Source organism: Mobula hypostoma, chromosome 2 (assembly GCF_963921235.1).
Source record: "Mobula hypostoma chromosome 2, sMobHyp1.1, whole genome shotgun sequence".
NCBI lineage: Eukaryota > Metazoa > Chordata > Chondrichthyes > Myliobatiformes > Myliobatidae > Mobula > Mobula hypostoma.
The window spans coordinates 238,074,145-238,101,304 of NC_086098.1; the positions used below are offsets into that span (position 1 = coordinate 238,074,145).

The following is a 27,160-nucleotide window of genomic DNA, read 5'->3' on the forward strand; positions in this document are numbered from 1 at the left end:
AACATCATGTTCACGTGGGGAACTGGGGGCTGTATATTTCGGGGACGATCTGTCTTCATTGGTAGCACAGATAGAGGGTATCGGCACGAAATGTGCACTGTCCACTTTCCTCCACAGATACTGCCTGGCCCGCTGAGTTCCTCCAGTTCCTTTGTGAGTTGCTTCGGATCTCTCTCCAATCGCTAGCTGGGCGATTGTGGTAGGTCGTTGTCCCTTTGCAGGAGGCCATCCACCGGAGTATGAGGGACCAGATGAAAGAAGACCCTGCCCCTTTAATGGGAAAGGGAGGTTTCCCGGAGTGGCAACACGGTACTGTTGAATCGGGTTGGAATTCAGACAGAGTGGACAGACCCTTTAAAATTCTGGCGACCGGATTTCTAAAGAAGTGCTCGTTGTCCCCTGGAACCGCAGCAGTCAATCCTGTCGTTTGCAGCGCCTGCGATGGAGGTGGGACGCTGCCCCTTTAAGCGGCTGCTTTCTTTTCCGGCAGCTCCTAGGAAAACAAGGGGCCCCGTCTTTACATTTCCTCCAATCAGCCCTCTTCCAGAAGGCGGCGACTGATTCCCAGTGACACAGACGCGGTGAGCGGACAGTTGGCCACTTTGATCAGTAAAGCCGTTCCCAACAGGCACCATGAAACGCCACGATCCCCGCGGGACGAGTAGTCCCGAATAGGAGGAGGTGACTCCCCGTTCTGCATACTGGTGAGACCCCGCTGAGCCCTTTTCAGACCGTTTCCCTGAAGTGTACGACTCAACAGAAACGTCTAACCGCTGTAACTGTTTGCGCGAGAAAGAAGCTAACTGCGCGGGTGCAATGTGTTCTCTTTCCCTGCGAAAAATTTACTTAAAATATCCAGTAAGGATTTCGCCGTTGGTAACTTGCTGCTTTCAGACTTTACCCTAAGTGAAACACGAGATAAAGTTCTTGTAGTGACAGGCGTCAGGAGATATGAGGGCAGGGGATGGTTGAAGTTTGTCAGGAGGGGCGTGGCGGGAGGAGATGGGGAGATCCGGTGGTTTCGGAGGTGGGAACACGCGGTTGTCCTGATGGCAGCGGGATGGGAGTGATTGGAGCAGGCTATCGGAGGGGTGGTCCAGATGACCAGATGAAGCCAAGAGAGTGCCACGTGATTAGATCTGTTCCTGAGAGCTACCAGGCCCGGCCGTCGCCCCGAAGATGGGAGTTCGAATCCCCTCTGGCCAGCTGTGGATTTAAAGCTTACTGAAATAAACAAGTCTGAACACGTTTAAAACTAGTATCCATGGTTGCCTCGCGTAGATCATACCTAGTTTACTGATGAATCAGGAGTAAATCTGACATCCTTGCTTCATCTAGACTGTCACCAAGGACCCAGAAGAGATATCGCTGGTGTTCAAATGCCCCCATGAAATTAACTCAGTTCCAGTAAATCAGGGACAATGGGCTGGTGCATTCCGGGTTGCACGGGTACGTGCTAAGTGACGCACTGAAGTTGGAGCAGTTACTACAAGAGCTCGGAAAGGGAGGAGCGCACTGTAGGGTTCTACCGCCACTGGAGAGAGGGCCCGGACTGGATGCGTAAGCACCTCACCTTTTCAGTAGTATACCACCCCCAGGGGGCCACATAAATGCCCACAGTCCAATTGGTATTAAAGGAATGAAATAGAACAGTACTTAAAACATTGATTAGGAACGTAAGAATGAAAAGGTATTGGCCGGATTATTCTTGTATTTTTTTCTTTACGGGTAAAGTTTATTTTGATAAAAATATTGTTCGCCTAATTTACCAGCAGCCTCTGGTGAGTTGTAGGCATATAGTAAATTGTATTGAAATATCCAGATCTAACACACGGAGTCACTGGGGCACAATGCACGGAGGATAAGAAATAAGGTGGATGATCTTGTTGCACGATCACAGATTGTCAGGTATGATGTTGAGGTTATCACTGAAATCGTGGCTGATAGATTGTTGTAGTTGGGAGCTGAATGTTCAAGGTTACATGTGTAACGTGGGGATAGGAAAGTAGGCAGAGGAGGTGTTGTGGTTCCACTTGTAAAGAATGGCACCAAATCAGTAGAACGATGTGGAATAGGATCGGAAGATGTTGAATCCTTGTGGGATGTGTTAAATAACTGTAAGGGCAAAAGGACCCTAATGGCAGTTATATACAAGGCCTCCCAACATTAGCTGGGATGCGGACCACAGATTACAAGGAGAAATCGAAAAGGTGTGTCAAAAGTAATAACCGTGAGAGATTTCATATGCACGTCGATTGGGAAAATCAAGTTGGTAATGGTTCTCAAGAGAGAGAGTTTGTTGCATGCATAGGAGATGGCGTTTTAGAGCATTTGCTGTTGAGCCTTCGAAGAGATTAGCTTTCCTAGATTGGGTGTTATGTAATGAACTGGAGGTGAAAAGGGAGCTTAAGGTAAAGGAATCCTTAGAAGACAGATATGACACTATGATTGAATTCAACTTAAAATTTGATAGGTAGAAAGTAAGGTCTGACGTAACACTATTTCAGTGGAGTAAAGGAAATGTCAATGGTATGAGAGAGGAGTTGACCGAAGGAAGTTGGAAGGAGATGCTGGCAGGGATGCCAGCAGGGCAGCAATGGCTGAGATTCTGGGGAAAATGAGGAAGTTGTAGGATAGATGTATGCCAACAACAAGGAAATAGTCAAATGGAAAAATAGTACAACCGTGGATGACAGGGAAAGTCAAAACTATTGTAAAAGTAAAAGAGAGGGCATATAACAAAGCAAATATTAGTGGGAAGACAGAGGATTGTGAAGCTTTTAAAAACCCACAGAGGGCAACTAAAAGAATCATGAGGTGGGAAAAAATAAAATACGTAAGCAAGCCAGCAAACAATATCAAAGTGGATAGTAAAAGCCTTTTTCAAGTATTTAAAAAAAGAAAGAGATGAGAGTGGATATAGGACCCATGGGAAAATGAGGCTAGAGAAAGAATAGTAGATGAACTAAATGAGTATTTTGCATCAGTCTTCACTGTGGAAGACACTAGCAGTGTGCTAGCTGTTGAAGGGTGTAGGGACGAGAAGTGAGTGCAATTACTATTACAAAGGAGAAGGTGCTCAAAAAGCTGAAAGACCTAAGAGTATATAAGTACCCAGGGACAGATGAACTGCACCCTAGGGTTCTGAAAGAGGTAGCGGTAGACATTATGGAGGCATTAGAAATGATCTTTCAAAAATCATTGAACTCTGGCATGCTGCCAGAGAACTGGAACATTGCAAACGTCACTGCGGTCTTTAAGGAAAGAGGAAAGCAGCAGAAAGGAAATTATAGGCGAGTTAGCCTGACCTCAGTAGTTGAGAAGATGTTGGAGTCAAATGTTAAGGATGAGGTTATGGAGTCCTTGGAGATGCGGGACAAGATAGAACAAAGTCGGCATGATTTCCTTAAGGAAAAATCTTGCCTGACGAACCTGTTTGAATTCTTTAAGGAGATTACAAGTAGGATAAATAAATGGGCTGCAGTGGATCTTGTATATTTAGACTTTCAGAAGGCCTATGACAAGGTCCAGTGCATGAGGCTGCTTGCCAAGTTAAGAGCCCATGGTATTACTGGAAGCCCTCTCTCTCTCTCAAGATCCAACGTTGCGTGAAGCCATATCCCAATCCTGCTCCATGATCGTTGTTGGAGATACTGTGTGTATGAGTGTGCTTGATTTACTGTTTGGGACTTCACGCTCTCGTCCTTTGTTCTAACCTATCTCTGCTGTGAATTCCGCAGGGCAGCAATGGAGCTGAGGAAGAGAAGGTGAGGTGAGGCACCCGACAACTTCGGTGATCCTCTGGTACAGGTTTTGTGTATGGACACAGGACTCCAAGATGTTAACTGTTAAGTTGCCCCACTTATTAAGCAATCACCAAGTACCCAAAGTAAGTCCAAGGTAACGGGTATCTGCTCTAAAAAAATCTCTAATACAGAGAGTTAACCCACACATTGATTTCAATGCGTCAATCAAAGTAGATCAAGGCAAGGATCACGCATAAAAAATGCTGGCGAACGCAGCAGGCCAGGCAGCATCTATAGGAAGAGGTACAGTCGACGTTTCGAGCCGAGACCCTTCGTCAGGCAAGGATTAGAATTTGTGAGGCCTAGAAGGCTAAAGATCAAGTACTGGTAAGGGGACGAGTGTAGATGGATATGGTATGGTCGGCATATACATTATGGGCCGAAGGGCCCGTTTCTGTGTTCTGTAACTCCAAAACAATATTCTGTATTCAATTTACTTGTTCTGTTAAACCTGTCCACATATCTTTGGATACATTTTTAGTTCAATTGTTAAATTGCTATATTAATGTTCCCCATTCATTTTTTGCCAATTCACAGTTTAGATTCTGGCACTCACCACCTGGAGTCTCCTCACAGCAGACAGCAGGTTTCCAAAGTCAGTCTGTTAGGTCTGTCAGCGAGTCACTAGGTAACCTTCCCCCGCCCCCCCCCCGTCTCTCTCTCTCCGCCCCCCCCCCAACTTCCCGCTCTCGCTCATACACACATATGTACACATATTTGCTCACAACCACACACATTCACCAGACATTAATACGTAACACTTCAGTTGTGAATAACAAAAACAAACACAAGACACAGAAAGAGATATCACAAATATTTCTTATCCTGAGCATATTCCAGTGGTCTGTGTCTGCCACGTTCTGCTAACCAGCCTTCAGTCCGAAGGGCGTTAGTTTGTTCAACTTTGAGATTTTAAGTCTCAGTCTTGAACTACTGGCGTTAAGCTATACTGGGGGAAGGGAACGTTGTGGGAGAGGAGATACTGAGGGAGTGTCACACCGTGGTTGCGGAGAGGAAGGAGTGCTGCACTTTGGGACTTGCGAAGTTTGACTTTATTTTAGAACCATTCTCCCATCAACCTGTTGGAGGGGTTAGAGTGAGCAATGGTGGTAAATCAAAAGTTTGGGCCCAATATTTATCCTCTAGTCATCACTAGAGCACTTACGAAGAGTCGCGTTGCTATCTGTGGGATCGTGCTGTGCATAAATTAGCCAATCCCGTGTCTAGCGCTTCCTGGGCTGTGGGGAGCTTCGGGGATTTCCAGTGCGTGGGGTTCTGGGGAAATTTTGGACTGCCATAACTTTGTCTTTTCTGTGCTGCCACCCCACGCACCTCCCCAGGTTTTCCGAGAGGATGGAATTGTGAGCGGCTACCGTAACCCACAGAGCTCTGCCAAGGACTGCCTCCTTAGCACCTTCCAAATGACGAACGAGACGCTCAACATCTGGACCCATTTCCTCCCCACCTGGTACGTGTCAGAGCCAATCATGGCAGTCGGGGGAGATACCGCAGGCAGCAACAGCTCAGAGGCTCAGGGGCCCCTCTGCTCCGTGCTCGCATTCTCTTCTCCTCTCCCTGCCTCATCCTACCGGCGATAAGTAGATTCGCAAGTTTTGAGGAGAGCCCAACCTGCCTGCAAAGGGGCGGTGGGATTGATGAATAGCTGAGGTTCCTTTACAAAGTGGGAAAGTGTTAGGAGTGAAAGGCCATTTGTTATTAAACTAGAAAAAGTTAGAACTTTACTCCCTGCAGTGCAGGAGAATGGGGGGAGATTTGATAGAGTCATTGAAAATGACGAGGGATATAGATACGGCCAATGCAAGTAAGCTTTTACCCCTGAAGTTGGGTGAGACTAGAACTGGAGGCCATGGGTTAAGGGTGAAAGATGAAATACCTAAGGGGAACCTGAGGGGGAGCTTCTCCACTCAGCGAGTGGCGTGAGTGTGGAATGAGATGCCAGCGGAAGTGGTGAGCTTGAGTCTGATTTTAAGACTTGAGAGAGGTTTGCATAACTACATACATGGATAGGAGGGGTGTGGAGGGTTGTTACCTCGATGCAGTTCGATGAACAGAATGATAATTCGCAAACACCAGAAAGTCTACAGATGCTGGAAATCCAAAACAACGCACACAAAATGCTGGGAGAGTTCAGCAGCTCAGCCAGCATCTATGGAAATGTCCTGGACTGAAGGAGAGTCTCGGCCCGAATCGTCGACTCCTTACTCTTTCCATGGATACTGCCTAACTTGCTGAGTACATCCAACATGTTGTGTGTGTTTCAGTGCTGTTGTGCTTTATGGCCGTATGGACTGAGAACATGAACAAAATATGCAGGTACAGGTACAGCAGTGATTTTAACAGAATGACTTCCTTTACGGGAAGGGCTATGTGTATAAAAGGATGAAAGTTCTAATGATGCAGTGGAGGCTACCTCAGAAATATATTAAAGCTAACTTTGGATAGAGTTTTGTACAGTAAAGGGAATTAAAGTTCTGGGGAAAAGGCAGGTAGATGGAGATAAGACCATGGTCGGATCAGCCATGATTTTATTGAATGGCGGAGCAGGCCCGACGAGCCAGGTGGCCTACTCCGGCTCCTAGTTCTTATGTTATGTTTCACACACACACACACACTATGCTGGAGGAACTCAGCAGGTCAGGTGGGAAATTAACTGTCAACGATTCATACATTGAGAGGTAAAGAAGAGCAGGAGGCTAGAAATGGAGGGCGAGCAGAGAATGAAGAGGCCGGCAGAGCTCACAGAGATATTGGAGAGTGTGTAGGATGAGGAGGGTACACAGATCTGAGGAGGTTACACTGACGTCAGTGGATTATCCTCAGGTCAAAGGGAGTTACACTGATATCAGAAGGGTTTACAGAGGTCGGAGGAGATTCCAGGGTCGGGAGGAATTAGAGGATAGAAGAGGTTTTACTGAGGTCGGAGGAGGTTACAGAGGTCAAAGGGGGTTACAGGGCTCAGGGAGAGGTTTACAACAGTAGGATGAGATTATACTGAGGTTAGAGAGGTTATACTGGGGTCTAGGTGTGTTCCAGAGTTCGACGACGTCATGCAGGGAAGCGGGGGTTACACAGGTCAGAGAGGAGTAAACATATATCAGAAGAAGTCACACAGGTCAAAGGAGGGAACACAGGTCGTGAGGAGTGACACGGTCGCGGGATACAGGTGTGAAGGGAGGTTACACGATTTAGAGCGGGGTTACTGAGGTTAGTGGAACCAAGTTCCACAATGGACCTGAAAACGACAGAGGGAATTTTGAAAGTTTTCTATGTTGGTGGAAGAAAGACTTCCCAGAGACCCATGGTGCTTTCAACCCCATGGTGACTATGAACTGGAAAGCAGAGGTTGGTGTAAAGGCGGAGGAACACAGAGGAGCGAGGGACATGGAGGAGTGGAGAAAAACAGAAGGGAGAGAGACCAGCATAGAACATAAGTCACGGGATTGTGGCTCATTCTACATTGCTAGGCACAGCCCGATCCCATGGTTTTGCAAAGAGACGCATAGGTTGAAGCCGCTGCTAGAGGGTGAAATGTCGGCTCGCTCTCTCCCCTGCAGACACTGATTGACCTGATGAGTATCTCGGCGTTCCCTGCCTTAATTCGGTGAAGGGTTTGCGGTTGGGGGTGGGGTGGGAATCGTCCGTTGGTGCCTCGGGACTGTGCGTTCAACCGAGTCCCCTTTCCTGTCCCGCCAGCTCACGTTGACCTCTAATTCTTGTCTCTGGCAGGTACTTTCTGTGGCGGCTGCTGGTGCTGTGGCACTCCGTGGACTTCTGCAACGAGCCGTATGCCTGGCCCCTTCTCGTCTACCTGTGCGTCAGCTGCCTCTACCCTTTCACCTCCAGCTGTGCCCACACCTTCAGCACCATGTCTGCTCACGCACGGCACGTATGTTACTTCTTCGACTATGGAGCCCTCAGCCTATACAGCCTGGGTACGTCCTCATATCCCATCTCCCTCTGTACTGTATGACACCGTAGCGTAGAAGCTAGAGTAATGTTTTACAGCACCAGAGAACGGGGTTCAATCCCCGCTGTCTGTAAGGACTTTGTACGTCTCCCCGTGACCACATGAGTTTCTACGGGTTGCTCCGACCTCCTCCCACACTCCAAAGACGTGCGGGCTATGGTTCATAAATTGTCTACTTCACCTGCGCTCTCATTGTGGTTGGTTCTATCGCCACATGAAAGAAAAAATGAGGAATCTTTGGAGAGGATGTAAAGGAGATTTACCAAGAATAGGTAGCATGTCAGGGGTGGTGGTGGAGGCAGATATTAGGGACATTTGAGGAATATGTGGGAGGGAAGGGGTAGATTGATCTTGGAGTAGATTAAAAGGTCAGAACAACATCGTAGTCCGAAAGTCATCCACTGACTGTACTGTTCTATGTTCTAAATCCCCCTTTGGACCTGTGGATATCGTGTACTCCTTCCCCAGGGACACCGTGGCACAGGATATTTATTGATATCGTCATATGTACGAAGATATGCCTTGCATATTGTTCGTATAGATTAGATCATTATAGAGTGCACTGATCTAGACTCGGTCACACAACGGCAGAATAAAGTGTAAAAGTTATTGAAAGAGGGCAGTGCAGATAAACGATGAAGTGCCAGGTCACAACGAGTTAGATTGTGTGGTCAAGAGTCCATGTTATCGTACAAGAGATCACTTCAACGGGCTTATAGCAGTTGAACAGACGCAAATTTCTGGAGGAACTCAGCAGGGCAGGTAGCGTCGATGGAAAGAAATAAACAGTCGACGTTTCAGGTCGAGACCCTTCATGAGCACAGGCGAAGGGTCTCTGCCCGAAATGTTGACCCTTTATTTTGTGTGTGTTACTCTAGAGCTCCAGCATCTGCAGATTCTCTTGTGTCTTATAGCAGTGGGATACAAGCTGTTCTTGAGTCTTGTGGTGTGTGCTTTCAGGTTCTTGTATCTTCTGCCCCACTGGAGAGGGGAGAAGAGAAAGTGTCGCGGGGGGGGGTAGCTGCATTTTTGCATGCTGTTCCGACAACATTTTCGAGGAAGTACATGAACCCCACCCCTCATCACGCAAGGTCCCTCTGTCTATCAACACAGCCCAGTCTAATGAAGGGTCTCAGGGACTAAATATGTACTGCTTCACTCTCCACCGCCGCTGTCTGACCTGCTGAGCTTTTCCAGCATTAAATCTGACGAACAACGGGGAGCTGAGGGGGTAGGGAAGGTGGAGCAAAGACTGGAGAGAGTGCACATGATCTTACTGAATGGTGGAGCAAGCTCCGAAGGGGAGAGCGGCCTCCTCCTGCTTCTGCCTCTCATCCAGTTCTTTCCGCTGCGCCCTTCTGTACACCGATTTCAGAAAGTCGAGTAGGTTCACGGGAATTGTTCTGGGAATGAAAGGGTTAGTGTACGAGGAGTATTTTATGGCTCTGCGCCTGAACTAATTGAAGTTTAGAAGAATGGGAGGTGTGGCTGGGGAGGACTTCAATGAAACATAACAATTATTGTCAGACCTCAAATGAATGGTCGTAGAGAGCATGCTTCCTATAGTGGGGGGAGTATAGAACCAGGGTACACAGCCTCAGAATACAAGAACTTTCACTTAGAACAGAGACAGGAGGAATTTATTTAGCCAGAGGGTAGAGAGTCTGTGGAATTCATTGCCGCAGACGGCCGTGAAGGCCAGGTCATCGGGTAAAGCGGAGGTTAATATGTTCTTGATTAGTCAGGGTGTCTCAGGTTACTGGGAGAAGGCAGGAGAATGGGATTGAGAAAAATGATAAATCGGCAATGATGGGATGGTGGACAGACTCGATGGGCTAAATGGCCCAATTCCGCTCTATATATTATGGTTTTATAATCTGTTCAGGCTATCAGGCCCCACCCTTGTCCTCTACTCATGGATGAAGTTACAGAGTTAGGAAGGGGTGGAGCAAGAGGAAGATGTGGAGGTTTGGAAACTGGAGGGAGTGACAGAGAATGAGAGGGATGAGGTGATGTGAGGGGTCAGAAAATAAAATAAGAAAATGTATTTAATCAAGGCACCAATGACATGGGTAGGAAAAGCGAGGAGGTCATGAAGAGAGAAGTTAGAGAGCTAGGTAGAAAGCTGGAAAGCGGGACCTCCGGGGTGGTAATCGCTGGACTGCTGATTTTGCCACGCACCAGTGAGGGTAAGAATGGGATGATTTGGCAGCTGAATGTGGGGCTGAGAAAGTGGTGCTGGGGCAGAGTTTCAGATTTATGGATCATTGGTATCTCTTCTGAGGAAAATATGACTTGTACAAAAGGGACGGGTTACACGTGAACTCGAGGAGGACCAATATCCTTGCGAGCATGTTTGGGAGAGCTCTTGGGGAGGGTTTAAACTAATTTGGGGGAAGATGGGTCCCGGAGTGATAGGGTTTACAAGTAGAGGCAGTGTGTAGTGAGATGGTCAGGAAGGATGTGGAGGTGATAGGAAAAAGTTTCAGTCGGTAAGATGACTTGCAGTGCAAAAGAGGGGGGCAAAATTGGAAGGGGTGATGGATGCAGGACTGAAGGTGTTATATTTGAATGCACGCAGTATACCGATTAAAGAAGATGATCTAGCAGCGGAGTTGGAGATTTACGTGTTTGACGTTGTGGGTATCTTTGAGTTGAGGCTGAAAGAAGATGGAATTGGGAAAGGCCTGAAGAGAGAATTTGGTGACCTAGGTAGAACGCTGAAAAGCAGGACGCCCTTAGAAAGGCATGACATAAAATGGGATTACCTGTGGGTAGAGTTAAAACGCTGCAAGAGTAAAATGAACTTGATGGGAGTTATATATAGGCCTCAGAACAGTAGCCAGGATGTGGGCTACAAATTACAACCGAAGATAGAAAAGGCATGTCAAAAGGGCATTGATACAAATATCATGGTGGTGGGGTGGGGGTTGGTTCAATATGCAGGTTGATCCCAAGGGAGGGAAATTGTAGAATGCCAACAAGATAGCGTTTTAGAACGGCTTGTGGTTGAGCATACTAGGGGATCAGCGATTCTGGGTTTAATGAACCAGATCAGATAAGAGAGCTTAAGGTAAAGAAACCATTAGGAGGCAGTGGTAGAATGATAGAATTCACCCTGCAATTTGAAAGGGAGAACCTAAAGTCAGAAGTACCAGTATTGCAGTAGAGTAACGGGAATTACAGAGGCATGAGAGAGGAGCTGGCCGAACCTGATTGAAAGTGGAGGAATGACAGCGGAACAGCAATGCCTGGAGTTTCTGGGAACAATTCGGAAGGCGCAGGATAGAACATAGAATAGTACAGCACAGTACAGGCCCTTCGGCCCACAATGTTCTGCCGACCCTCAAACCCTGCCTCCCATATAAACCCCCAACTTAAATTCCTCCATATACCTGTCCAGTAGTCTCTTAAACTTCACTAGTGTATCTGCCTCCACCACTGACTCAGGCAGTGCATTCCATGCACCAACCACTCTCGGAGTAAAAAACCTTCCTCTAATATCCCCCTTGAACTTCCCACCCCTTACCTTAAAGCCATGTCCTCTTGTATTGAGCAGTGGTGCGCTGGGGAAGAGGCGCTGGCTATCCACTCTATCTATTCCTATTATTATCTTGTACACCTCTATCATGTCTCCTCTCATCCTCCTTCTCTCCAAGGAGTAAAGCCCTAGCTCCCTTAATCTCTGATCATAATGCATACTCTCTAAACCAGGCAGCATCCTGGTAAATCTCCTCTGTACCCTTTCCAATGCTTCCACACCCTTGACGTAACTTTGGCTGACAAGGGAAGTTAAAGTCAACGTAAAAGCAAAAGAGAAGATATATAATATAGCAAATATCAGGTGGAAGTTAGAGGATTGGGAAGGTTTTAAAAACAACAGAAAACAACTATAAAAAAAGCCACGGGGGAGAGGTAAGCCAACAATTTCGAAGAGTACTATACACCGAAAGTTTTTCATATATGTAAAGAGTAAAGTAAAAGCGAGAGTGGGCATTGGACGGCTGGAAAATTACGCTGGAGAGGTAGTAATGGATACAAGGAAATTGCGGACGAACTGAATAAGTATTTTGCATCAGTCTTCACTGTGGAAGACACTGGCAGCACGGCCAAATGTCCAGAGTGTCATGGGGCAGAGGTGAGGATGGTTGCCATTGCTGCAGAGAAGTTCCCTCGAAAACTGAAAGATCTGAAGGTAAATAATTCACCTGGACCTGATGAACTACACCCCAGCGTTCTGAAAGAGGTAGCTGAAGAGATTGTGGAGACATCAGTAATGATGTTTCAAGAATCGTGAGATTCTGGAATGGCTTCAGATGACTGGAAAATTGCAAATCCTCTTCAAGAAGGGAGAAAGGCAGAAGAAAAGAAATTCTAGGCCAGTTAGCCTAAGTTTAGTGGTTGGGAAGACGCTGGAGTCCACTGTTAAGGATGTGGTTTCGGGATACTTGGAGGTTTATAATAAAGTAGGCCAAGTCGGAATGGTTTACTTGAGCACTGGTTGATTGGCAAGAAGCAAGAGAGACTTTTCTGATGGGTCGTGGGTGTCTAATGGTGTTCCACAAGAGTCATTGCTTGGACCCTTCTTTTTAAGTTGTATGTCAATAATTTGGTAGGCGGAGTAGATGGCTTTGATGCGAAGTTTGGGGGCTATACGAAGATAGGTGCAGAGGCAGGCAGTATTGAGAAAGTAGGAGGCAGTAGAAGGACTTAAACAGATTAAAATAATGAGCAAATGGAATACAGTGTATGGTCATGCACTTCGGTGGAAAAAGTAAAGACATAGAGAACAGTCAAAAATCCGAGGTGCAAAGAGACTTGGGAGTCCTCGTGCAGGTTTGCCCAAAAGTGAATTTGCAGATTGAGGCGGTGGTGAGGAATGCAAACACAATTTTTGCATTCGTTTCGAAAGGACTGGAATATAAAGAAAAGAAGGCATGTGAATGCCCTAGCAGACGAGATGAAAGAGAATCCGAGGGGTGTTGCAGATACGTTAAGAGCAAAAGGACTGCAAGGCACAAAAATGGTCCTCTGGAAGATCAGAATGGTAATCTCTCTGTGGAGCCGAAAAAGTGGGGGAGGTCATAAGAGATTTTTTTGCATCTGTATTTACTCAGGAGATGAACACAGAGTCTATAAAATGCAACAAAGCGGCATCTACTTCAAGATTACAGATTACAGAGGAGGAGGTGTTTGCCGTCCAGAGGCAAATTGGGGTGGATAAATCAACAGGCCTGACAAGGTGTTCCTCGGAGACTGCGGGAGACAAGTGCAGAAATTGCCGGGACCCGAGAAGAGATACTTATATCATCCTCAGCGACAGGTGAGGTGGAGGATAGCCAACCCTCCAGTCCTCCGCTGTTCAAGAAAGAAACCAAGAAACTATAGGCCGATGATCCAAGCATCAGTAGTGGAAAGGTTATTGGAAAGTATTCCAAAGGACCGGATGTATAAGTATTTGGATATATATGGTGTGTGGTAGGATATGTCTAACCAAAAACGTATAGAGTATTTAGAGGAAGTTATCATGAAATTGGTTGAAGGCAAGATAGCGGATGATATCTATATGGACTTTAGCAAGGCATTTGACAAGGTCTGGCATGAGAGTTTGGTCAAGAAAGTTCAGTCACTCGGTATTCAAGTTAAGGTAGTAAATTGGATTAGATATTGGCTTTGCATGAGAAGCCAAAGAGTAGTAGTAGATGGTTGCCTCTCTGAGTGGAGGCCTGTGGCTAATGGAGTGCCGCAGAGATCGGTGCTGGATCCGCTGTTGTTTGTCATCCACGTCAACGATCTGGATGATGTGGTTAGCTGGATTGGCAAATTTGTGGATAACGCCAAGACTGCGGGTGTAGTGGACAGCGAGGAAGGCTACCATAGCCTGGAGCGGGATCTGGGCCAGATGAAAAGTGTCAGAGGAAATTTAATGCAGACAAGCGCGAGGCATTGTTCTTTGGTAGGACCGACCAGCGTAGGCCTAACACAGTGAAGGTAGGTTACTTAGGTGTGCGGTAAAACAAAGGCATCCCGGAATTCATTGAAAGTGGTGTTGCAGGTAGATTGGGTCGTAAAGAAAGCTTTTGGCATATTGGCTTGGGATGTTATGTTTCAGTTGTATAAGACGTTGGTGAGACCTAATTTGGAGTATTGTGGGCAGTTTTGGTCACCTACCTACAGAAAAGATGTAAGTAAGGTTGAAAGAGTACAGGGAAATTTTACAAGAATGTTGCCGGGTCTGGGGGACCTGAGTTATAAAGATTGAATAGGTTCGAACTTCATTTCTTGAAGCGTTGAAGATTCAGAGGAAGTTTGATAGTGATATACCAAATTATGAGAGGTAAAGATAGGGTAATTGCACGCAGGCTTTTTCCACTGAGGTTGGGTTAAGGGTGAAAGTGAAAGGTTTAAAAGAAATATGAGGAGAAACTTCTTCATGCAGATGGTCGTGAGAGTGTGGGATGTGCTTTGCCATCACAAGTGGTGATGCGAGCTCGATTTCAACGTTTAAGATCATTTTGGATGTTAGGGGTATCGAGGGCTATGGTGCCGGTGCAGGTCAATGGTAGTAGGCAATTTAAATGGTTCGGCGCTGACTAGATGGGCCGAAGGGATTGTTTCCGTGCTGTACTTTTCCCTGACTCCCCGACTCTGAAAGCAAGGATGTAATGCTCGGGTTTTAAAAGGCACTGGTGAGGCCTCACCTGGAGTATTGTGAGCAGTTTTGATCCACTTATCTAAGAAAGGACGTGCTGACATTGGAGAGGGTTCAGAGGCAGTTCACAAGGATATTTCGGGGAATGAACAGCTTATCGAATGTCATGAGCCCCGCGGGCCTCTGTGTCGTACCGTGGAGCGTTGGACTTCTGGGTTTATGGAGCACCTGTATTTACTAATTGTGGTCTTACGAGAGTCGATAAGCCCTTATGCTTCCGTTTAATCTTGTCACGCTAATTAAGACTGGCCCTTTTCCGCTTATTGGGATTACAATGCAGACTCCCGTTTAACACTCGCCATGGAGTCCTTAAGTTCAGAACTATTTGCCTTGCCGTGTCGCCCACTTATGTCACCGATGCCCTGTTGCAATTCCGATGTATAACGCCCTGGTTCCGTCTCTACATCCGAGTCGTCCGTTGTTCCTCCGCACCTGAGTTCAGTCGTTGTCAACGCTCACCACGACATCACGTGAGCATCGGTTGATGGCTCTGGACCTGTACTCGCTGGAGTTTAGAAGATAGAGGGGTGATTTCATTGAAACCTATCGAATGCCCAAAGGACTATACAGAATAGGTGTGGAGAGGATGTTTCCTGTGGTGGGAGAGTCTAGGACCAGAGGGCACAGCCTCAGAATGGAGGTATGACCTTTTAGAAAGGACATGAAGAGGAATTTCTTTAGCTAGAGGGTGCTGAATATGTGGAATTCAAAGCCACAGGCGGCTGTGTAGTTCAGGTCATTGGGTGTATTTAAGGTGGAAGCTGATAGGTTCATATAAGTCAAGGCGTGTGCGAAAGGTTACGGGGAGAATGCGGGAGAATGGAGTTGAGAGGGAAATGGATCAGCCATGACGAAATGTCGAAATAGACTCGATGGTCTGAATGGCCTAATTCTGCTCCTCTGTCTTATGATCTTAATGGCCTCTTCCCCATTCCCCGTGTCTCTCCATCTTTCGCTCAACCCTTTCCTCCGCCTCTCCCTTAACTCTATCATTCTTTTTCCCTCCCCTCTTTCTATGTCATTCTCCTTTTCTCTCTCTGCCTTTCCCTACCCGACTCTCTCTGTCCTTTCTCTCTCCCTTCCCACCCCACTATCTGTATTCTTCTCTCTCTCACTCCCACCCTACGCTACCATCCCCCCCATTCTCCCCCTCCTTCTCCCGTGTAAGTCCCTCGCTCACTCTCTTCCTTACCATCCTCCATCTTTCTCTCATCCCCCTCCCCCTCCACTTCAGATCTGTCACTGTCTATCTCTCTCTCCCTCCCCTCGTTTTCACTCTCTTTTCCTCCCTGTCTTTGTCATGTCTCTCTCTCTCTCTCTCTCTCTCTCTCGCTCACTCCCTCCCTCCCTCTCCCCCCATCAATAATAATTCCACACTTCCTCGTTCCTGGCTCCATTACCGAGTTGCTTCCCGCGTGCTTTTCTGTTGCAGGGGCTCTAACTGCTGAGAGAGACAGGGGCATTGTTTCAGCTAATAAAGGCCCGATTCACAGCGCTGTTATTGAGCACAGGGCAGAATAAATTAGCAGCCTACAGGATGACAGTGCCTCCCACTAAGTAACGCTCACGGGACGGGGTCTTTAGAACATTTACGAGTCAAACCAGAAGAATGTTTCACGAAGAGAATTGTTTTTGTACCAACTTTTCATCCTCTGCCAGTTTACAGAGACGTTCAAAACTCAGGCGGATTTAGCAATGGTGCAGTGTCCGTTACTCTGTAGATACTGCAACAGCTCAGGTCAAAATGAAATTAGCAGTGGTGATAAGCCAGTACTGCAAACATTAATGGGACTCTGAGTCAATAAATCTACAAGATCTGATGCCTGTTGTTTAGGTGTTTGAAGGGTGTTGCTAAGGTGATGATCTATTTATTTAGTAATACAGCACAGTAACAAACTCCTCCGGCCCAGCATTCTTGTGCCGCCCAATTACACCCATGTGACCTATTGACCTGCAAACGTCTTTGGAATGAAGGGGGAAACCGGAGCACCCGGAGAGGTCATGGGGAGAAGGTATAAATTCCTGATAGACAAAGGCAGGAATTGAACTCCAATCTTAGAGCTGTCGCTGTAAAGCGTTAACACTAACTGCTACGCTGATTGCTGAGACCATAAATGATTTTCATTAAACCAAAAAACATAGGAGCAGAATTGGGCCTTAGAGCTAATCGAGTCTTCTCCTCATCGACTCCGTCTCGGGCTTTCAGTATCGGGTAGGTTTCAACAAGATCCGCCCTCATTCTTCTAAACTCCAGTGAATACTGACCCAGGGCATTCAAGCGCTCCTGATACGCTTAACCCTTTCGTTCCTGGAACCATTCTCGCGACTCTCTCTAATGCCAGTATATCAATATTCCATATGTTTGAATGATTAGCACTGACTGCGAATTTTTTTTAATGAAGGAGCGAGGAACTACTGTTTAGTTAGCTTGACCCGGCTACTCTGGAGCTCTGAAACCACTGAATGTCCTTCAGTGGACAGTGTGGGGACAGTGGACAATGGCTAGGGACTGCAGACCGAACACAATAAAGAGCCAGTAACCTCCGTAACACTACAACTACCACACCCCTACCCCTATATGGCCTGTTCTGACACCATGTCCTACGATATAGTTATACTGTTTTAAAAACTCGCTTTATTCCAATGCAAAGTAGGTTTGTGTACTCTGTGACTGCCAAACTGTGATCTCTTCCTTCCGCCTTTCTTTGTCTGTTTGTCTGTCTGTCTGTCTGTCTGTCTGTCGGTCTGTCTGTCTGTCTGTCTGTCTGTCTATCTAACTCTCTCTCTCTCTCTCTCTCTCTCTCTCTCTGTCCCTCCCTTTGTCTCTTTTTCTCTATGTCTCTCTGTTTCTGTCTCCCTCTGCCTCTATTTCTCAGCCTCTATCTCTCAAAGGTCGGAGTAATTTTTTTTAATCAAAATACATATATGTCACCTAATGATACCCATAGATTCATTTTCTTGCAGCATTCATAGTAGAGAAAATCAATCTCATGGTAGTTTTTGGTGTTTTTGGTAGTTTTAGAGCCTGCCTGCCTGTCTGTCTGTCTCTCTCTCTATCTATCTATCTATCTATCTATCTATCTATCTGTCTATCGGTCTCTCCGTCTCTGTCTCTGTTTCACCGTGTCTCTGTTTCTCTGTCTCTCTGTCTCTGTGTCTCCGTATCTGTGTCCCTGTTTCCCTCTGTCTCTGTCTCTGTGTCTCTGTTTCTCTGTCTCTCTATCTCTGTGTCTCTCTATCTTTGTGTGTCTGTTTCTTTGTGCCTCTGTTTCTCTGTGACTCTGTCTGTCTCTCTACCTGTCTGTGTCTCCATCTGTCGGTCTCTCTGTGTCTCTGTCTCTTTGTATCTTTGTCTCTGTGTCTCTGTCTCTCCGCCTGTCTCTCTCTCTGACTCTCTGTGTCTCTGTCTGTCTCTCCCGCTTTCTTGTTTCCATGCCGTGGCTGGTGTACACTGATGTTCGCCTTCTTTCCCTGCTGTATGACAAAGTGTTCTGGCTCGCTACCAACGCTGCTCTCTGTCTCTGTTTCACAGGCTGTGCTATCACCTACCGGGCCTACGTAATGGCAGACAGTTGGATTAATAATGCCCTGCACTCCTGCTTTGTCCCCGTCGCTGCCTTCAACTCCCTGCTTTGCACAACACTCTCCTGTTACTCCAGGTAGGCACAGTTACCATGGCGATGCTGTTAAATTGGTAAATCGGTTTATTATTGTCAAAAAATACTGAGCATTTTTTCCTTTGCATGCCATCCATCTGATTCTCATCATGGGAACCAGATATCGATCCCAGATCACAGCCCCCCTGCATTGATTCCCTCACTCCCCTGGTTAAAATGTACCTGGCCCGAGATCCCTGGAAGTGGCAACACAGGTTACTAGGGTAATTCGGAAGGCATATGGCATGCTTGCCTTAATTAGTCCAGGCGCTGAGCTCAGACGTCAATAAGTTATGTTGCAGCTTTATAAAACTCTAGTTAGGCCGATTCTGGAGTACTGCATACAGTTCTGGTCGCCCCATTATAGGAAGCTTGTGGAGGCTTTGGCAATGGTGCTGGAGAGTTTTGTCAGAATGCTGGTTGAATTAGAGGGCATGTGCTACAACGAGAGGCTCGGTAAACTTGGGTTATTTACTATCTAGTGGTGGAGCTGAGGGGAAATCTGATAGAGGTTTATAAGATTATGGGAGGCACAGATAGAGTAGAAAGCCAGCATCTTTTTTTATCCAGTGAGGAAATGTCTAATACCAGTGGGCTTGCATTTAAGGTGAGAGGGGATAAATTAAAAGGAGATGTCAGGGGCAAGCTGTTTTTTACAAAGAGAGTGGGGGTGCCTGGAATCCGTTGCTTCGGGTGCTGGTTGAGTCATATCTATCCGGTAGACTTTTAGTTAGGCACTTGCATGTGAGGAAAATGGAAGGATATTACCACTGTGTAGGCAGAAGGGAGTAGTTTAGTTGGCCATTTGATTCCGAACTTAATTAGTTCCACACAACATTGTGGACTGTCGGGACTCTTCCTGTGCTGTACTGTTCCATGTTCTATGTTCTATGAGTGTGGGTTTGCGTCTCAGGTTCCTGGAGGTCGAGCAGCCCAGACTCAGTAAGACCTTCCGGCTCACAGCTTTCACCTACCCTTTTCTGTTCGACAACCTGCCGCTCTTCCACAGGGTAAGAGGACCTCTATGAGTGGGTGGAGGGAAAGGGAGGGGAAGTCCAACACTGACACACCCAAGTAACACGCACAAAATACTGGAAAAAGCCAGCAGGCCAGTCAGCACCTATGGAGGGGAATAAACAGTCGAAGCTTCGAGCCGAGACTCTTCACCAGGACTGGAAAGGAAGGAGCCCGTTATAATAATATTCTTATTATGACAGAATAAGAAAGTGTGAGGGGAGGGAATAGCACAAGCTGGCAGTTAATAGGTTTGGGGATTGGGGATGGGTGAGGTTTGGGAGGAGGTGGGATGTGGTGTAATTTGGAGCGATGATGGGTGGCGAGGTTTGCTGGATGTGGGGAAGGGAGAGATTTGTGTGGGAGGACGGGGACGGGTGAGGTGGGTTGAGTTTTGGAGGGCTGATGACCCGGTGATGTTCTGGGAGGAAGTGATGCCCGGTGAGGTTTGGGATATGGAGTTTCAGTGACCATTTGGAAACACATCGGTGAGACCCGCCCAGTGGGCAGCCGAGAACCTGCGCTCCATCTCCTGGACTGGCCTTGGTTTGAACCGTGTGAATGAGTAGCTGAGGGTCAGCCTAGAATCGATAGTGCGAAGGGGCTATTTCCACGATGTAAGATTCTACGTGCACAACCTCCCTCTCCTCATTCAGGGACTTAACCTTCCTGGGAAGGCTGCGTTGGGGTCCTAGAGTGGAATGCTAACCTCCCTATCCTTCTCACTCTTCCCTCCCCTCCCACAGCTCTTCCTCTGCTGGGGTGAGGACTGCAGCCACAACACCTCCGTACCCACTCACTACTGCCACTTGCTGTTCGCTTTCCTCACCTTCTTCCTCTTTGCCTCCCACCTGCCCGAACGCCTGGCTCCTGGCTGCTTCGATTATATCGGTGAGTGTCCGGCAACGGAGGGCAGAGAGAGAGTTGGAAACGGGGGTCTGAGGGGTGGTGTGTGCAGGTCTAGAGACAGCTCGGTGGGGGGCGACATTCTCCTCAGACTGCAGCCTTTCCGTTAACTGTTGCCGCCCTCCCAAACCCCACATCCCTTCAGTATGCGGGCATAGCGTCACAGACCTCCGTCCACTGAGTCCTCATCCCACATCGATCCTATTGCACTCTCCCCCACAGGTCTCGTGTGGGCTTCCCCTGATTCTAACCCTCACCTACTCACCGGCGCAATTTACGCCGATTAACCCCGCCCGACCTGCATGTCTCTGCGACGTGGGACGTATCGGAGTACCCAGGGGAAACCAATGGGGTCGTGCACACACACACACACACACACACACACACACTCACGCAGAGACGCGCGCTCACGCGCACACGCACAAAAGCGCAGAGAACGAGCGAGAGGCAGACAGGGCAGACAGAGAGACGGAAATCCAGATTGAACCCAAGTCGCTGGGAGAGCCAGCTCAAAGATTCGCAGTGACAAAGTTTCCAGGGGACGCCCCCGCCCCAAAGGCTGAACTCCGTGTTCCGAGCCTTCGGGAACCACTCTCTTACTTACGAATGTGATAACTGTATCCTAAACTACAGTGAGCCGTGGTCACGTATCCTCAAGGCGCACCTTTCCCATCCCAGGACGAATCCAACTGGTCGTTCTTTACCCACTCAAAAGCAGAGTTCCTTTCGTTGGGATTGGGGCCCAAACCGTGAGCAATACGGTTCTGCCCGTGTCCTATTGACGAGGCCTGCGGACCCCCCCCCCCCCCGCCCCTCCGCTACCCCGCAACCCGAATAACTCCTGGCAGACCATCAACCGTCTCCTCGCCGCGCTGTCAATCAATGCCCTGCAGTGGGCTCTGGAGTCGTGGGTGAGGTGGTTCGGACTTCTCTGTGGGTGTGTAACAGAGCCGGCCTGATTACTCCAGTCAGAGTAACCCACCTCCCCGTTCCTTCCGCTTACACATATGGTCCAGGTCAACCATAGATGGTGCGTCTTTGCTGTCGAAGTCACAAGCCAGAGCACTGCGATACAAAGCGCAAGCCACTTACCCATGCAGCAGTCTTCTCCACTCCCTGCAGCTGATGAATCCAAAGGGAATGGCAGAAACCGATACAACTTGGCACCAGCTATATCGCAGGAGTTGCCAGTCAGCGTTGAAATCGACGTGGGACTGCCTTAAAGTCTCCATCTGCAGCATTTTCCTCGGAGTTTACTCACGAAGTTTTCCCATGAGAGGGTAGAGTTGCAAGGCAGCGGAGGTTTGAAATCAGAGTTTTCTTTCTCCTAGAAAGCAGTCAACCATAGCTGATGAACTCCACTTGCCCGAAGCAGCTTGTTTCAAGGCGCCCGCCTTTGCCACTTCTCCTGTCATTAGAAATGGTTCCGCCGGTCTTAGTAACTAAGCCTCACGGGAAGACCAGGGGCTAGATTTGGTTGTCAGTGGCTACTTAAGACGCGAGCCATTGGGAGTATTTAAGAGGTAGTAGGAGCTCATTCTCCACTACTCCCCATCCCGGCTATGATAACCTTAAGGGACGGTTTACACAACGGATTTTACATTGCTATGACCACTGAAAACACGACACTTCCCCATCTCAGTACACAAAAGGAAGGACAATAATGAGAGAACGGACTGCGAGAAGTTAGGAGACAGTTCCTGAGCTCGCGGCCCAGGCTGCTGGAGGCACGATGGGGGAAACTGAGACAATATGGCATTACGGGGATAGGGGTGGGGTGTTGGGGCCAGGGACGATTACAGTAATAGGGAGAGGTGAGGTGGCCGGGAAGGGGTTACAGAGACGAGGAGGGGTGTAGGGGAAAGTAAGAGGTTACAAGAGAAGGGGAAGGGTGTTAGCAGCCAGGATGTTGCAGAGCCGGGGAGGGGTGTAGGGACAGGAGAGGGTCACAGAGAGAGGAATGGAAGTAGAGGCGGGAAGTTGTCGCAGAGACAGGGAGAGGAGTAGTGAAGGGAGGATGTCACAGACCTGGAGGCTTTAGGGTCCGAAGGGAGCCACAGAGACGGGTTGGGAGAGCCAGAGGTCGTGGATTGCTTTGTTGACTCCGTTGTGAACTTATGTACGGATGTCGGCTGTGACAACACACCAGAGCCTCTCAACACCGGAAGCCTTGGGATTGAGATATCCTGGGTCCCCGTGTCCCCAAGGTGAGGGCTGAATGGCCGCGAGATCAACAGTGGTGTGCGCAAGAGAATACCTCCCTCATTAATCTATCTCTACCTCTTCCCCTCCCCCATCCCACCCACCCACACTCTTCCACAGGTCACAGTCACCAGCTTTTCCATATCTGCGCGGTGGCCGGCACCCACTTCCAGCTGGAGGCCATCATCACCGACATGGGCTGCCGTCGGAGCTGGCTCCTGGCCAACGCCCCACTCCCCTCGTTGGCGGGGACCCTGGGGGTGACCTTGGCTGCCCTGCTCCTCAACCTCCTGGTCATCTCCTTTTTCATCGGCCTGCTGGCCCTGGTGCCTGGTTCCTCTCCCTTTCTCCTCAGCGCCCTATCTGAGCAGGTCAAGTCAAGGACGGACTGAGTTGAGAGCGAAGGTGAGGGGAACGGTGGACAGTGACCACACATCCTCCCACTTCTCCTTGGGATGGCATCATGGAGTTCGGCGGGAGTTCAGCCCGACCGTGCAGTGATACGACAGGACAGCGCCTGCGATCCGAGTTCATTTCCTGCCGCTGTCTGAAAGGACTTTGTATGTTCTCCTCGTGAACGTGTGGGTTTCCTTCGGATGCTCTTGTTTCCTCCCACATTCCAAAGACGTACAAGTTGGTGTTAGTAAGTTGTGGGCATGCTACACTAGTGCGGTAAGCCTGTCGACATTTGCACATCCTCAGACTGTTCTGGTCCTTGAAACCATCGATGCATTTCACTGTATGTTTCGAAATACAGAACATGTGACAAATAACACTAATATTTTTCCTTCTCAATCTCCAACACCGGGGCACTGTCGGATGTCCAGCCACATTTAATTGCTTGCTTGCGAAAGATTTTTTCATTGATGCCAATCAGCCACTGTGTAACGGGGGCTTGATAATGGACTTCTGACCTTCCCCGTCCTCCCTCAGAGATCAGCGAGCGTTGTGGTACAGAGCTGGCGTGTTCCAAATGAAGATAAAGGTAAAGATAAAGAATGTTCTGCTTTTCATTCCCTTCAAAACTCCTCAACAAGTGAAGCAGTCCATTGCTGCATGTAGTAAGGCCTGGACTGCAGTCAAGACTGACCTCGAAAGTATCATATAACATTTGTATCTCAAATATGCCAGACTCTGCCCATCTCCAACACAGTCTGAACGTGTGCTGGGGGCAGCCCGCAAGTGTCACCATCGCATGCCCACTACTTACTAACCCTAACCTAGAAAACCATAAGATATAGGAGCAGAAGTAGGCCATTCAGTCATGGGCTGATCCAATTCTTCCAGTCATCCCTACTCCCCTGCTTTCACCCCATACCCTTTGATGCCCTGTATGGCTTTAGAACGCGGGAGGTAACTGTAGAACCCGAGAGAACGCACACGGTCATGGGAAGAACGTACAAGCTCCTTACAAGTAGCGATGGAAATTGAACCTTGGATCACAAGCGCTAGAAAACTTTACCCTAACCATTAGAGCACAATACCCCTGAATGGTTAGGAACACGTTGGAAGTGCGGCGTGTTCTCTTTCTCTTGCACCTTATTTTGGAACGACTGTGTCAGGTTCTAAAGAAGTTCCCCCTTCCTAGAGCCTACAATCCCCTTGGAACCCGGGGCAGGCCTGGAGATGGGGCGCCACGGTAGCGCAGCGGTTAGCACGGCACTATTACAGCTCCGGACGTCGGAGTTCGGAGTTCAATTCCGGCACCGTCTGTAAGGAGTTTGTAAGATATTCGCGCTGCCGCGCGGGGTACTTCCAACTGCTCTGGTTACGTCCCGCATTCCAAAGGCGTACCAGTTAATAATTTAATTGATCATTGTAAATTATTCTGTGATTGGGCTAGGGTTAAATAGGTGGGTGCAGCTCGAAGGGTCTGCCTGACGCCGCCCATAGCCCCTCTCCCCCAACACCACCACCGGGCAGATCTGAGCAGAACAACACACACAAAATGCTGGAAGAACCAGGCAGGTTAGACAGCATCTTTCTTAAATCCAACTATTGAACACTGGAGCTTGTCGGGAAATTTAGAAGAGGCTTCACACAAAGACAGAACAGCAGAGACAATTCTGCGATAAACGATAACTTTAATAGGAGAGTGTGAAAATAAGAAGGTACGAGGGTCCACAAAACGAGAGAGCAGTTACTAAACACGACCGGTAACAAGGTAACTGAAGGGTAGGAGCGACTGGTTGAGGCTGTCTGGCTCGATGGGTGAACAAAGGACTGTGGATGCGAGCTGGTTTGAAATGGGCTACATGTGATGAGTTGGAAACGAATGGTAGGCGACTCCTCTTAGCTGGGTTGAGACAAGTCGTCGCCTGCCTATTCTGGACTGACAGAGTTAGAATGCTATGTTGAAGTTGTATAAAACGTTGCTGAGATCTAATTTGGAGTGCTGTATGCAGTTCTGGACACGTACTAACAGGATAGATATCAATAAAATTGAAAGAATGCACAGAGGTTTTACAAGGATGTTGCCGGGTCTAGAGAACCTGAGTTTCATGAAAAGGTATTCAATGACTCTATGGAGGAGAATGAACAGTGGGTGCTTCGAACACCTTCTCTTCTTGTTTACAAGAGTTTATTCAAATGTTTATACAGATTTTTCCCAGGGTTGGGGAATTAAGAGTCAGACGGCACGGACTAAGGTGCAAGGGGAAAGATTTTAAGGGGACTTATTCACTCAGCGAGTGGTCAGTATATGGAACGAACTGCCTGAGTGAGCGGTTGCAGCAGATACAGCAGTTAAAAGGCAGTAGGACAGGTACGTGGATCGGAAAGGTTTAGAAATATGGGCCAAACGTAGGCCAATGGGACTAGCCTAGATGGTCACTTTGGCTGGCAGGAATGAGTTGGGTCAAAGGGCCTGTTTCCACGCTGTGTGTCTCGATGAATCTATGATCACACAGTGCGTGAGGAAATAAGGATCTGAGTCAGGTTTATTATCAGTCACGTAAGTCATTAGATGTCTTGTTTTGCGGTAGCACAACAATGCAAGACATTTAAAATACTGTAAGTTACCATGGGAATACATAATGCAAAAAAGAGACAAAAATGTTGTCCTAATACTCTTCGGTTTATGGACTGTTCAGATACCTCTTGTCGGAGGAAAAGCTGTTCCTGAAACGCAAGTTGTCCATTCCCCAGTCAGGATGAAGGGTCTCCGTCCAAAACATCGAGTTTATTCCCCTCCATAAGTGCTACCTGGTCTGCTGAGTTCCTCCAGGGTTAGGTGTGTGTTGCTCTAGATTTCCAGCATCTGCAGAATCTCTTCAGCTTCGGCTCTGGGCAGAGTTGCGTTCCAGTTAAACGAGTCAATCCTTTAGCAGCTTGTTATGCTCACAGTCTCCCAATCGCCCGGAGCCGATGTCACAGACGGAGAGGGCTGTGACCGCGTATGCATGCATCTATACTCCGTTCCTCATCCTCCCCCACTGTAACCTCCTACCTCTGCCTGGGTGCCTTATCAACTGTACAGTGCCCTTCTGTCTGAAGAAAAAAAGAACATCTTAACTCTCATTTCCTTTGATAACAAGTAAACCTCTCTCAAAACAATGCTGCTTATCCCCAGCGTTATCTGAGCTTTTAAACTGGATGTGCAGATGTTTTAACAGTACATTTGTTAAATGCCTTCTAAAGCAATATTTGTATAGATTGTCTTTATTCACAACTCAAAGTTTAAAGTAAATTTATTATCAAAATACGGATATGGCACCTTCAGATTTATTTTCTTGCGGACATTTGCAGTAAAACAAATACAATTAGAATCGGTGAGAAGCTGCACACAAAGGCTGATAACCAATGTGCAAGAGAAGATAAACTTGCAAATATTAAATATATAGACAGATAAATAACATTGAGAACCAGTTGTGGGGAGCTTTGAAAGTGATTTCAACCTTCAAAGTTCAAAACAAAATTTATTATAAGAATACAAACACATGATCACACACAACCCTGAGATTCTTTTTTCCTGCAGGAATACTTAGCAAATCTATAGAACGGTAACTGTAAACAGGATCAATGAGCAACAAGCTGTACAGACGGAAATATAAATAAATAGCAATAAATAATGAGAGCATGAAATAACAAGATAAAGAATCCTTAAAGTGAAACCATTGGCTGTGGAAATATCTGAAATAGAATGAGTGTACTTATCCTTTTTTGTTCAAGACTCTGATGGTTCAGGGTGAGTAACTTCTCTTCAACTGCTCTTAAGTCCATAGGTTGTGGAATCAACTCGGTATTGAAGTGAGTGAAGTTATCCACTCTGTTCAGGAGCCTGATGGTTGTAGGGTAATAATTGTTCCTGAACCTGGTGGTGTATGTCCTAATGCCCCTGTACCTCCTTCCCGATGACACCCAGGGCATTATGATAATAGTTTGGTCAGCTCCCACCTCGGCGCACCTGGAGACAGCAGCAGTGACCGATACAAATGTCGTATCGTGTAAAAATAATATTCAGTCGAAGAATTCTAATGAAAAAATATGTAGACTATTCTCTACACGGGGAGAAAAATCCAAAAATCTGAGATGCAAAGGGACTTGGCAGTCCTTGTGCAGAACACCTTAAAGATTAACTTGCATGTTGAGTTGGTGGTGAGGAAGGCAAATACAACGTTAGCATTCATTTCAAGAGGGCGTAAATACAAGAGCAGAGATGTGATGCCGAGGCACTGCTGAGGCCTCATCTTGAGTATTGTGAACAGTTTTGAGCTCCTCATCTGAGAAAAGGTGTGCTTGCATTGGAGAGGGTCCAGAGGCGTTCACAAGAATGATTCCGGGAATGAAAGGGTTATCATACCGGCAACGTTTGGTGACCCTGGGTGCGTAATCGCTGGAATTCATAAGGATGAGGGGGGATCTCATTGAAACATTT

At 47.5% G+C, this 27,160-nt stretch overlaps 1 protein-coding gene across 3 annotated transcripts; it reads left to right on the top strand.

Annotated features, from left to right (window-relative positions):
• Positions 1 to 229: 229 nt before the first annotated feature.
• Positions 230 to 26,937, top strand: paqr6 (progestin and adipoQ receptor family member VI). 3 transcript variants are annotated; one of them, XM_063041694.1, is made up of 8 exons: positions 230 to 704; positions 3,741 to 3,772; positions 5,147 to 5,274; positions 7,554 to 7,759; positions 18,039 to 18,165; positions 19,076 to 19,172; positions 19,923 to 20,067; positions 22,405 to 26,937. In XM_063041694.1, the coding sequence occupies exons 3-8, from the start codon at positions 5,228 to 5,230 to the stop codon at positions 22,674 to 22,676; spliced, it is 894 nt and encodes a 297-aa protein (XP_062897764.1). In that variant the 5' UTR covers positions 230 to 704; positions 3,741 to 3,772; positions 5,147 to 5,227; the 3' UTR covers positions 22,677 to 26,937. The 3 variants fall into 3 exon arrangements, with proteins under 3 accessions (XP_062897764.1, XP_062897763.1, XP_062897765.1); XM_063041693.1 differs by having other exon boundaries at positions 3,741 to 3,889; positions 22,405 to 26,936; XM_063041695.1 differs by lacking the exons at positions 230 to 704; positions 3,741 to 3,772 and adding an exon at positions 3,937 to 4,133.
• Positions 26,938 to 27,160: the final 223 nt, after the last annotated feature.

Coding starts and splice junctions, on each gene's coding strand:
- paqr6 (XM_063041693.1), top strand. CDS start 3,839: ATGTTAACTGTTAAGTTGCCCCACTTATTAAGCAATCACCAAGTACCC. Junction 3,890..5,146: donor GCAATCACCAAGTACCCAAA/GTAAGTCCAAGG, acceptor GCACCTCCCCAG/GTTTTCCGAGAGGATGGAAT. Junction 7,760..18,038: donor CCTCAGCCTATACAGCCTGG/GTACGTCCTCAT, acceptor TCTGTTTCACAG/GCTGTGCTATCACCTACCGG.